The sequence below is a fragment of the Labrus bergylta genome, chromosome 1, assembly GCF_963930695.1.
Source record: "Labrus bergylta chromosome 1, fLabBer1.1, whole genome shotgun sequence".
In the NCBI taxonomy this organism is placed as follows: Eukaryota; Metazoa; Chordata; class Actinopteri; order Labriformes; family Labridae; genus Labrus; species Labrus bergylta.
This window is the reverse complement of record NC_089195.1, coordinates 13078741-13091523: the sequence shown is the minus strand read 5'-3', so window position 1 is coordinate 13091523 and position 12783 is coordinate 13078741. Positions and strand designations below refer to the sequence as shown.

Below are 12783 nucleotides of genomic sequence, written 5' to 3'. Positions count from 1 at the left end.
TCGGCTCTATTGCCAATGACAGTCAATGACACTGCTGCTAAGTGAAAAGGATTAGCCAACTGTGTGTGTGTGTGTGTGTGTGTGTGTGTGTGTGTGTTTCTGTGTGTGTGTGATGCAAAAAAGTGCGGCAATAGTTTTGCTTGAAAGATGAAGTACACTTCATCCAACAAACTACAAAGCAATCAGGACGGCTTCATATCTTCATATACAATGTTACAATGTTACAATTCACTTAGCAGATGCTTTTATCCAAAGCGACGTACATCAGAGAGCAAGTACAACACTAATCCATTCATTGACCACCACCGAAGCAGCGGGAGCAATGCGGGGTTAAGTGTCTTGCCCAAGGACACATCGGACATGTTGCCCAGCTGGGGATCGACGGCTCTACCAACTGAGCTACAGCCGCCCATATAGTGACTGTAAAAGTCCCACTAAAGACTCGTTTATGCTCTGCGCCCCAATACACATACAGATGTGGACGAGGCCTTCTGCCTGTACTCTGCCCTCATTTCGTCCATCTCTTTGCATGTTTTCTGGAAGCTTAAAGATATGGACCAAACCTTGCAATACCACAAGGGGTCAGTGGTGAGTAGTGTAGCCAACTCTCCAAGCCAGACCAGCAACACACAAAGTTTCTGTGTAAAAAAAGGTATGAGTACTTAGGTATTCATTTGTGTCTCAAGTCAAATAGAGAGCCTTTTGCTAGGCCTGGCCTGCATGCATTGTGCTAATGTTAACATAGAATGGGAAGCACTCGTGGACTGGCGGCGTACAGCGTTAAACACATGGCACTCCTGATATTTAATGCCGGGCTGCTTCCACAAATGTTTCGGCATGATGCCGGTGTTTCCACCCTTGCTTGACATCACACAGCCACAGCAGGCATGTGGAATTAAGTGGAAGGTATTGATAAGGGGAAAATTAAGCAGAAAGGCAAAAGATGTCGATGGCTCCATCAGGTTGGAACCGTCCCGCTCTAAATAAATGAGTCTTTAAAAAACTACTTGCAGTGTATTTGACTTCTGTCGGAGGAAATTAAATGCTGACAGGCACAGCACTGGTGAGGAAGAGTTTGTCTGGAGCGTATTCTTTTGAGTTATAATGACCTAATCATAAAATAGATTAAGTGTTTGCTTTAGTGAAACTGAACTTTTTGTGTATATATTTCTCTGATGTGAACGCTAGGAGAATTAGTTTAGAAAGTATCATATGTGCCTGCTTCACAGCCCTCCTCTACATCACACAGTATGAATCCCCAGCTTGTTTTTTCCAAAGTCATAAAGCAGAAGCGCTTCAAAACATAAATACAGTTACTACACAGCCTGCGGGAGATAATAATGTTCAGGAGGAACGCCACAGCTCTCCAACAGTGCAGAATTAAGAGTCGGGTACTAAAATCGTCCTAACTCACACAGCTCACAACGAAGAAAAGAAAGTTTGTAAAAGATTCATGAATGTATGAGGTAGATCTTGCACTTTGTGCAGGCTTTAGCTGCTAAAACGAATAAAGCTGCAAACTCTGGTGATGAGAAATGAAGCCAATGCAGAAGTGCAAAAGACTGCAATTCCTCGAGTGTCCCCTTGAGGCTGGCTCCAAAAGCCTTGGAAGTCCCATTTAAAGCAAAAAATAAAAATAGACAGGATAACAGCCATCTGTCGTCATTGGTACAAACTGTATGACGGGTGATTCAGGGGCAGGCTGAGCTGACACAGTGGTTTCAGCTCCATCCATCCATCCCTTTTCTTCTGGATATCCGAGATCGGGTCGTGGGGGCAACAGGTGAAGTAAGTCAACCCAGACATCCCTCTCCTCAGCAGCGTTTTCCAGCTCCTCCTGGGAGATTCTGAGGCGTTGCCAGGCCAGACGGGATATATAATACCCCAGTGAACTCTGGGTCTACCCCTGGATCTCCTCATAGTTGGGCGTGCCCTGAATACCTCCAAAGAGAGGCATCCTGATCAGATGTCCGAACCGCCTCAACTGGCGCCTTTCAATCAATCAATCAATCAATCAATCAATCAAACATTATTTTCCAATTCATAACAAGTGTTATCTCAAGATGCTTTACAATGAAGACAGGTAAAGGACCTTACTCACTGTTATGTTACAAAAGAAAATGGGATTGGGGAGATGGGATTCCTCGTGTTCCTGTTGTCCACACTTCCTTGCCGCTGAGGTGGAGGACGGAGAAGGCTGGCGGGGGTTGTTGAGTCGACACAGTCCGATGGTGGTGGCTGGGCGTCAAGGACGTTTGATGCAAGTGGTTTCAGCTCTGGTTTGATTTTTTGTTTATGTGCTGTATAAATATGCTGCTCTAACGTTTGTATTTCTCCTGCTTTCAAAGGAGATAAAACAGGAGGCATGACATTTCTGAGCTCAATTTTGTCTTAAATCAGTGAAGGTACAGACGTTAGTGCTGTAATCCTTCTTTGAACATGTGATGCTGGCATTTATTTATGTTAATCAACATTTACCAAATTTCCAGCTAATGATAGGTTCACTGCTTCTCTGCAAATGAAACTGTGTGGGAGTGGAACCCTGCTGAGTCTAATGAGACACACAATCAATGTGAAACTGGACAAAAATGGTTCCTACCTTCATTCCTCACAAAAGGATGGTCGATATTTTTGTACAGGACTTCACAGAGACGAGGACATCAGCCAATTAAAAGCCTTTCCAATTTCTGTTCTGGAATCAAATCGACCAGGTTATGAGCACACCTAGGGTTCCTAAGTGCCTTAAGCTAATTAGTTTCTACCCCCTGCCCGTGCCTCAAAAGTCAAAGATAACAATTACAATCCGACCGCCCTGAGTTGCACTTCCGATGTTAGCCAATTACAGCTACTTTCAAAGTCACATCATCCGATTACCTTCCCTTGCCACCTTGGATCCTGCAGACCATTTAGCCAATTATAACTCTCTCACACAATGGGCTCCCACGGCCGCCGCACACAAGCAGTTCCTGGAATCAGCGAAATCGACATCATGAAAAGACATCACTCGCTCAATCCTTCCAAAGTTCAAACCCTGTTATAAGCAGCTATCAAAGCCCAAGTGTGGTCTCCTCACATCACAGCGGAGGTGAGCTTGCCCCCGTGCACCTTCTCGTCATGATAATATGACACTTTACCTTAACAGGAGTCCGATAACGATGGTGCAGACATGGCAGCTTAGGGTGCTGCAGGCGCTTTCAGGTACATTAATGAAGAGTTTCTCATGTCTGTGTTGCGCTCACTGAGCTGCCCTGAAATTATTGAAATGAACAGCAAGTCTGAAAATTAATTAAAGAGGCTCACATGAATGAAACATGGCAACTGGTGACGTCTAACATTAACATTGGAATGATTAACTTATTGTGAAGACAAGTTTTTATTATTATTATTTTTTTTTTGATTTATTTTTGAGCTTTTTGTGCCTTTAATGGAGAGACAGGACAGGGGATAGAGTCAGAAATCAGGGAGAGAGAGAGTGGGGAATGACATGCGGGAAAGGAGCCACAGGTGGGTTTCCAACCTGGGCCAGCCACTTGGATGGCACATACATACATGGGGCGCGCGCACTAACCACTGCGCCACCAGCACCCCTTGTAAAGACAAGTTAATCATTCTTCAAATAATTTAAAACAAATTGTTATACATTTTGTTCGATGCTAGAGTAGGGCTGCAGTGGTTAGCTCTGTCCCCTCTCTGTGAGGAGGTTCCTGGTTTGAATCCCCGTCTGTCAGGAGCCTCTGTGTGGAGTTTGCATGTTCTCCCCGTGCATGTGTGGGTTCTCTCCGGGTACTCCGGCTTCCTCCCACAGTCCAAAGACATGCTCGTTACGTTAACTGCTGACTCGGGTCTGTCTCTATGTCAGCCCTGTTGTCTGGCTGGGCCGTGAACAGCTCGGGCAGAATCAGGGTCGCCCCCTAGCCCCAGTGTAGCGCCATGCTTGGGCAGAACCATGCATGAGACTGAACCCCCACCCTGAGTCTGCGCTGCAGTCAGTGCGTCCTCCTGGACCGGCCAATGGACAACATCTTCTTCCATCATAATCTTTATCTCAACATACATTCAATATCTAAAACTCATATTGTTGTTGCTTGTGAAATGAACAATAATTAAAAACAGAGGTGAAATATTTGATCAGTGTCAGAAGCAAACTTTTTCACAAGTCAGGAGTTACCTGTTCCGGCTTATGTGAGGGCTGTAACTTAAATGATGACTCACAGAAAAGCTGCTTCTCCTGGATAAAAACCGCTGACAGAGAGGTTCAGAGATATCAAAGAAAACAGCGGGGTTTCTCTAAAGCCGGGGTACAATATAAACGTAGTACAGAGAATGCACTGCTGGAGAGTGTGTGAGTGAAGGATGGTTGACTTTTTACTCCTACATTTTCATTTAGATCTCAAAGACCTGAGTGGATTTTTCAGTCAGACAGTGGCAGCCTTAAAACTAATAAGCTGTGTCGGCGCCTGTGAATGCCGATATTAAGAAAAACTGTGTGAACAGCTGATTCTGTCGCTCCACTGCTGTGACTGAGAACACTTTGATCAATTAGGGGTGTGGAACTCATGGAGCTTCGGCTACATTTTAATGACTTTGACTATTGCTTCTAAATTGTGTGTGTTTGTAGAAAACAAGTCCTGAATCACAAGCTGTGCAGAGACCAATACAACAGCGGAAAAAAAACATAATTGCTGCTTTAATACGGATCTTCAGTGACAAAAGCAGTGCAGCAGGAATTCATTGTACTGGTTTTCATGGCTTATTTACCCAATCAGATGTCCTGCATTGTTTTACTCTCAGATAGTGGATCCAATCAAACGTGCATATCATGTTCAAAGGACTCGTGCCTGAACACCTGTTACTTACATTGCCAGGTCATGGCTGGATATTTACATCCCGGTTACGCCTGTTCAGCAATGTGTAACGCACAAAGGTGGTATGGTGAGGCAAAGGCGCGCCACCCCGATGCGTTATTGTGGATGTAATGTAAAGTACAAATGGCGCAATGATGGCGGCACTGTGTTGCAGCACATAGTCATAATGTGTAGAGAGCTACTGCCAAACAATGTGGACAGATAGACCAACTCCAGGTCTGGGCCTTTAGGTAGTGATGTGTCGGTCATAAACGATTTGTTCAAAACGAACGAATTATCTGGGTGAACGAACTGAACTGAATCACTTACTGAAAAGAGTCGTTCATTTCTCAACTCTCTCTCCTCCCTCCCGTCTCTTGTCTCTCTCTCTAGACCGTAAGAGTCTCTCAAAGCCCGCCCTCCCTCTCCTTTTATGTCAGTGATATGTACTGACTGAACCAACAGGACGGAGTCGGTCGGGAGCCCGCCCCTACTTCTCCCTCTCATGTCTCCAAAATTGAGGAAGTAGAAAATATATTATTTAACATTTAGGTGTCGCGGAAATGTATGTGCTTTTTATATCTGCTGTCCGTTTACAAACAGCTTTTATATCCAACTAAATTTCACTCAGCTGACTGTTTTAACATCTACTAACCATCGTGTTTCAGTCAGTACAGTGTGTGTGTGTGTGTGTGTGTGTGTGTGTGTGTGTGTGTGTGTGTGTGTGTGTGTGTGTGTGTGTGTGTGTGGCTGGTGACTCGCAGTCTCGCTCATTCACGTTCAGTCAGTGTTTCGTTCACTGAACGTACTGAGAGGAAGAGAGTGACTCGGAGGCGGAGCTCTTGTTCAGTACTTTCAGTGAACGAATGACTGACTGAGAGGGAGAGAGAGACTCAAAAAGTAGCCTAAGCCCTTTTTTTTATATATTATTATTTTTTAAATCGTATATAATTTCAAATATAACTGTTCTGGCATAGGATATATTCATTGCCATGCATATTTTCTGCTGACATGTAGCCTATATTAAGTTAAATTAATTGTCATTCATAATGTTTGCAAACTGAAAGCTGCTTTAACAGGCACACTTTTTCGCGACACCCAGCCTAATTGTTATTAAAATATTTAGTGCTGTGCTTCCTCAACTTCGAGAGAATTGAGACCCAGGGCTCTTGTTCATTGTACTAGTACATCGTTCAGTGTACGAATCATTGACTATTTTTAAATGTATTTATGGCTGTGTCTGATTAAAATGGTTTAAAATAAGCTGTAAAGTCAGTAAAGTAGCTGTCATGCTCTCTGTGTTTTTCTTTGATGTGCAGACGCGGACTCGACTGCGCGTCTCTCTCTCTTCCTCTCAGTCAGTCAGTCTGTGAGTGATTTGTGTACTGAACGTACTGAACAGAACGGTCGGGGAAAATAAATGTGATTGTTTTAGCAGCTTTCAGTTTGCAAACTGTAGCTTTATCCAACTAAATTCTCAGCTCATTGGCTTATTATTCACCACCGGCTGTTCTCAGTACGATCGCAAGCAGAACTAAACGTTCGGCCGTGTTTCAGCTTATTAAATTCTGATTCACAGACAGAGCTGCGGAGAAGTATTGAACGATTCAGTGAACGAATCTTTTGAACGAATCACTTTACTGAACTGATTCTACTGATTCAGTACACTGAAAAGAACTGCTTTTCCCATCACTACCTTTAGGGGGCGGCTGTGGCTAAGGTGGTAAAATCGTTGTCTCTCATGAGTCTAGTTCTGCTCAAGGTTTCTGCCTCTTAAAAGGAAGTTTTTTCTCGCCATTGTAACTTTGCTAAATGTTGCTTATGGCTTGTGATGGGTTAACGTTGGATCTCTGTAATATTACAATGAGTAAGGTCTTTTACCTGCTCTTTGTGAAGTGTCCTTGAGATAACTTTTGTTTTGAATTGGCGCTACACAAATAAAGATTGATTGGTTGATTGATTGATAATAGGTCAACATTAAGGCTTCAACGTCTTATCAGATCAAGTACCATTCTTACATAAAGCAGATCAATCTGATCCGGCAGAGAAGGCTGGGTCCTTTGTAGGCCGGGTCCTTCCAAGGATTCTCCCCCTGAATTGGGACTCAGATATAAAGTAGTACCTGACTTCCTCCTTTGATGCCATCATGTTACTGTCACCACTAAAGGGAGTTCACGCTGTAACAAAAAGTGCTGCTTCTCTGCTTTGTTGGCCATCCATTTAATTTGGATAGTTGAAAACATGATAGAAATAATTAAGTTGATGTTAAAGAACCAGCCCATGCTAAATTGCCACTCCGACTTTTGAGACTGTCGAGCTCTCTGGAGGAGGTCGCATTGTAAATCACGATTCCAACGTCTCGTACTTTCATCATCTCTCTCTCCAGCTGGTTACATTAAAAACAAAATAGGGACTATTTGTTCATCTAACAGCTCACAGTGCTGCTACATTTTGGTTGGGTTCAGTCTGTTTTTTTTTGTCCAAGGTATCAAAGCAGCAGAAGAATAAAGGCCAGTTCAAAATGTTCTTCTTATTCAATTACTCACCCCCCCATGGGCTTTGTTTGCGCCTCTGTTCATTGATTTTAATGCAGTTATAATTGACTCTGTGGCACTTGAAACTCAGTTACGTAATGATACGTGCACGTGTCTGGATCGGTAATGACATTAAAGGTATATCCTGTGGAGATTTATTCTGTTTTGCTGCCTATGTAACGGGGTGTGTGATGCATTTAAAGTTCACCCACTGCTGATTGAATAGCCATTTGTGTTTTCATCTTTGGTTCATTAGCAGTCATTTGGCTTTTGGTCAATACTATCGACCGGTGGCACAGAGGGAACATCCCCCTCTATAAAAACAGAAATGTCTGCCTGTAGCTGTTTGCATCCTTTATCCTGTACAGCATGCTTTAAGCGCCAGGAGTGACCAGCTGACCCCGTTCACTGGAAAGACTCACAATCCAGGGACTGAGTCAAGTACAGTGTGCAAATATACAAATGTAACACCTCATCAACACAACACAATGGAACTGTGACTACATGATGCACACACACCACACCTTCACACTCTGAACTTTGACAGTATAGGACACTTTACACGGTTTACATTTTCTACATTTTGTATATTTATATATTCATTTTTTAATCTGATCTTGTATTTCTACATTTGAATGAATGGCCTTGCAGTACAGTCTTTACATTTCACTGCACATCTGTATGAGCATGTGACAAATACAAAATCTTGAATATGGAATCAGTGCCGGATGCCCCAGCTCTTTTTCAACTCTCCTATGTTAGCTTTTCATTTGATTAGCATGATGCTAATTCTTTAGTCCATCTCTTCGATGTAGGATGTTTTCCCTCTTTCCACAGCATAGCTTTCCATTTGTTGGATGTAAGAAGGCCAATTCTTGTTTTACACTCTGTTTTTTGAGACATGCTACACACACATAGGCTGAAATACACACATATGCACAAACAGGACCATGGACTCCTAAGCTTGGGCTGGGGCACCTCAGCAGTACTCAGGACGTGAACTGGCAACTCTCAAGCTACCAGACCAATTTCCAGATTTGGTCCACACTAGTGCAGTCACTTTTGAAAACAATCAACTTCGAACAAATGTAGACTATAACACGTAACGTTTGAACACATTCGTTTTGCGGGTTTGTAGTGACCCTGCGTCTCTTCACCAAAGCAGTTGGCTGCAGTCTGCAGAGAGACGAGTCTCCCGCTTGTGAGTTTGCATCTCCTGAATCGCTCCCCAGCATTTTGAGCGCCCTCTGCTTGATCAAACTGCAAACTACTTCAGATGGGGAACCAGGAGTATTCAGTCTTAATTCTGTTAAGTCTTTCAGATGTATAGTATATTCTATGCATTATGTTATATTGTGTAATTTGATGTCTTGTATTCAAGGAAAAACACTGACTACCAATACAAAGTGCTTCCCATTTCTCTTTGATTAAAGGGGCACTTGAGGTCCTCCTCCCACTTTCATCTCACTCCCAAGACTGCCAAGGTGCCCTTGAGCAAGGCACCAAAGCCCCTCCCCACCACCAGCTCAGGAGCGCCCGCTGTGGGCAGCTCCGTCACTCTGACATCTCTCCATTAGTGCATGTCCATAGGATCCTGTTTGTGCATGTGTGTATATTTCATGTGTGTGTTGCATGATTAACAGAGTGTAAAAACAGAAATTTCCCCTTCCGGGGATCAATAAAAGTCAGTCTTAATCTTAATCTTAATCTTAATCAATGCCTCCCATCCTTTGAGTTGGGAAATTCTAATTGGAAAGGAAACTGTTTGTAGACGGGACGTGATTCCCAAAAGAAAGTGGAAACACACTCTCAGAGGTTCCTGCAAACCAATTAGAACGATTCTTGACAACACATTTGAGTGAATGTACTTCGGCTCTCTCCATGTGTGCTCAGAGTGCTTGAGTCATTTTATGAGAACTAATCTTCAGTTTGTGATAATTATGAAGATGGGAAACGTGGGCTGTTCAGGTTTGAAAACACTTCTGCTCAGCTCCTCCTAAAAGCCTCTTCATTTTCAACTGAGCTCACTGTGCTGCAAAATGCCTCGTAATGTGACGACTTGCCAGAATGGATAAAAACAAGAGAAACTTTGTAGTAAACAACTTTTATTTACTACAGATATATTTAAGACCCTCTGTAGAGACTCGGTGGAAACCCCCGCCACGTTATTTATAAGAGATGTCACGCTCAAACTAACATGTTTATGAGCCTGCGGGTGGGAGAATTTTTGTTATTTTTGCATTTTATTGTATCCACATATAAGAAAAATGAAATAATGACTGATTGTTGATGTGTGAGAGAAAAGAGGGTGACAGTATTAGGTCGAGGATGAGGTCAGGGAGAAAAAGACGGGGATTAAAGCTGATGAATGGAGAAAGAGGTGACAGATGTGATGGTAATGGATAACGTTGCTACACCGGGGACACTTAGTTACCCGTCTCCTCTGATCCAACCATGAGCGTTCAGCTCTCAACAATGAAGGAGAACGATGGACTGAAAAAGGAGAAAGAAGGAGAAAGCCCCTCGTTTAGTCCCCATCCTGATCTCAGGAGGAGGAGGAGGAGGAGGAATTGGAAACTGAGACACGGCTCTTGGGACCTTCAGGAAATTAAATAGTGGATTCAATGGGCAGGCCGACTCAATCACACCACGCTTTTGTAAAATGAGTCGGGGATTGAATCCCTCGCCGCTTAGCTGGGGATGTTATTGCTCTTGTAGCTATTTCTGTTAAACCAGGCTCAGGCACAGGCTGGGTCACACACACGTGCATATCTGTTTAGATAAAGATACTGTTACACACACACATTTACACGACCACACACAAACCTTTACAATGTGTGCTCAAATAGGGGCTCAAACACCTACAGAAGCGTGTATGGGGAAAATTAAAATCTGCAGTTTCTCTGAATTATGGTGCTTGTATTCCCCGCACCACACCGGCACCTGAGGTGGATCCATGGGGATCCAGTTTTTTCAGCATTTGCCTGATCGTCTCTTGAGTGACCACCCGGGCCAAGCTGAATGCATTTCAGATGCATTACGATGTATTAGCTGAAGCCACTTTTACCTAAAGACACAAGAAACTCCCAATGTGTCAAACCCAAACCTAAATAAAACCGGGTGAAACTGAAGAGTGTGGGAATATTTGCTCCTTTAAGTGGTCTAAATGAGAACCTCTGTTGGGATTTTGAGGTACCAGTATGTCTGTAACTCAGAAAAACAGGGCAGGGGGGCACCAGTAGCTTAGTGCTAGTGCGCGTTGCCCATGAACACAGGCCATAGTCCTCCAAGCGGACGGTCTGGGTTTGAATCTGACCTGTGGCTCCTTTCCGTCCACTGTCCTATCTCTAAAGTAAAGGCATAATATTCTGCTTGTTTTACCGCTCAGGATGTTCAGATCTGTATACCTTTACCTGCAATGGTGTTTACTGAAAATGGGCACAACCAATGAAAATAAAATGTACTGGACAAAATGCCCTAATGCACTTCCAGATATCAGACATCTGTCCTCAGCTGCAGTGCATGTCCCGACTTCCAAGTTTTTAGACTCCTCATAATGCACCTGTGATGCCTGTTATCCCTTATTTATACACATGCATATTTATAAGGCACTTATTTGCTGAATTTCAGTTCATGTATTTTTTTTCATCTCCCTGTGATTGTTATCTGCCTTCACAAACAGTTTTCGGGGAGCGAGGAACATAAACTCTTCTCATTCCTTTCCCTGTTTACATCTGTTGGCAACAGAAACAATGTTTCCCGACTCAGACCCCCACCTCGAGGTAGCAGCACGGGGAATAGGTGCTACAGATTGAATTGTGTGTGTGTGTGTTTCCTTGGATGCGTACGTCCCCTTTCCGGGGAAAGGTGCCCTGCCCGTTTGGGGTATTTGATCAACATGGACACCATATGGTGGGGCTGATGGTTAATGTTTTCTGTTGATTCAAAACCACCTCACACTGAAAGTATCTCTGCACACACGCACGCACGCACGCGTGCACGCGCGCACACGCGCACACGCGCACACGCGCACACACACACACACACTTAGAGATAACCCTGGCAGGCTCTCACCTGAAACACTTGTGTTCATGGACACAAAATTACACAGAATTTCTTACACCTGCAGCGTCTTGTAAACAGAGTCCATCTGAAATGTGATTTTATTCAGTTTGTGCCGGTGTGAAAAGTGCTGCCTCCGCACGAAGAAAATAACACAAAAACACCGGCCTATTGGGGCTTTCTCTGTGGCTGTACTCTAGGCAACAACACGCTGTAGAAATCTGGGGTTATTCACCACAACTTAGAATCTCTTTGATTATACCAGCAGCCTCTGCAGGAGGACTTTTTCTACCCTGCACATTTCTTACTAAAAAATACATCACATTCTCCACAGCCAGCAAACACAGAGTGATTCCTGAAGTGAGTTTCTCATGGTCTCCATGTGGTCTGCTTCGTTTTCCTTTTGAGGGCTAAAGACGAGAGAAAGTAGCCCGTATGAAACACTTTGAACTGCCTTGTTGCTGAAATGTGCTGTGTTAATGAGCACGCCTTGCCTTACTTGGGAATGAGATTTGTTTGCCTGAAAAGCTGCCCACCCATGGACATGTGCGGAAAAGGATCGATACCCCTTGGTAAAATTATTGGCATAGAGGGATCTTAAGCCCTATTCACACAGGATTAGTATTACCTGGGGACTTGTGATCATTTGTAATAATTGCGGAGGATGTCTGTGTATTTAATCCTCTGCATATCGATCATGTCTCTAACCTGTCAAGTAAAATCTCCAGGGCAATTTACTAACCATATTCCAGCAAACACAGAGGTCCTCCGATGCTGGTTATACAGTCTGAATCTCAGCTGTTTGGAGGTATAATCTTTTCTCTTTTCTGCTCCCTATTTTAGGTTCAGGCCTTCATAATGGAGGCTAGTTGGACATTGTAGAGAAAGATTTTGACATGGCATTTTGGGTGCAAACGTATCGATCATCTCGCTACATAGTGAGGCGTCCCCCCTGCTGAGAGAGCACGCTAAAAAAAAACAGATGTCGAAGAGTGATTGGATGGATGTCATGCTTTGCAGCATGTGGTGAGAAACATTTTCTTTCTTTCAACAAGGTCAAATTGTCTGAAAAACGCAAGGAGGTGCACGACAAGGTGACTGTCATGCTTCGCCTTCACCTTGACATTTTCAATCAGAAATGTCAGTAAATGCATGGGATGCAGATTTGCACAGTTAGGCTGTGTCCTGCAGACGGGCCTGAGAAAGTCTGAATAAAGTCAGGTTGAAAAATGTGTCTTTTTGCATTCATATGTGCAGCTACACAGACAATTTCAGGACATTTTAAGGAGTGACAGACATGTGTGAAAGGAGCTAGAGAGTAAGCATAAAATGTTTGGTCCTTG

General features: G+C 43.6%; 1 protein-coding gene across 1 annotated transcript in view; it reads left to right on the top strand.

The window, feature by feature from the left end:
- The first annotated feature begins 840 nt into the window (after window positions 1-840).
- The window catches only part of LOC136179405 (integumentary mucin C.1-like), a 47274-nt gene continuing 35331 nt past the window's right edge, over window positions 841-12783 (top strand). Inside the window, exon 1 of the mRNA XM_065956042.1 lies at window positions 841-906. Coding sequence (XP_065812114.1) covers window positions 841-906 — 66 coding nt within the window. The remainder of the gene's footprint in view (window positions 907-12783) is intronic.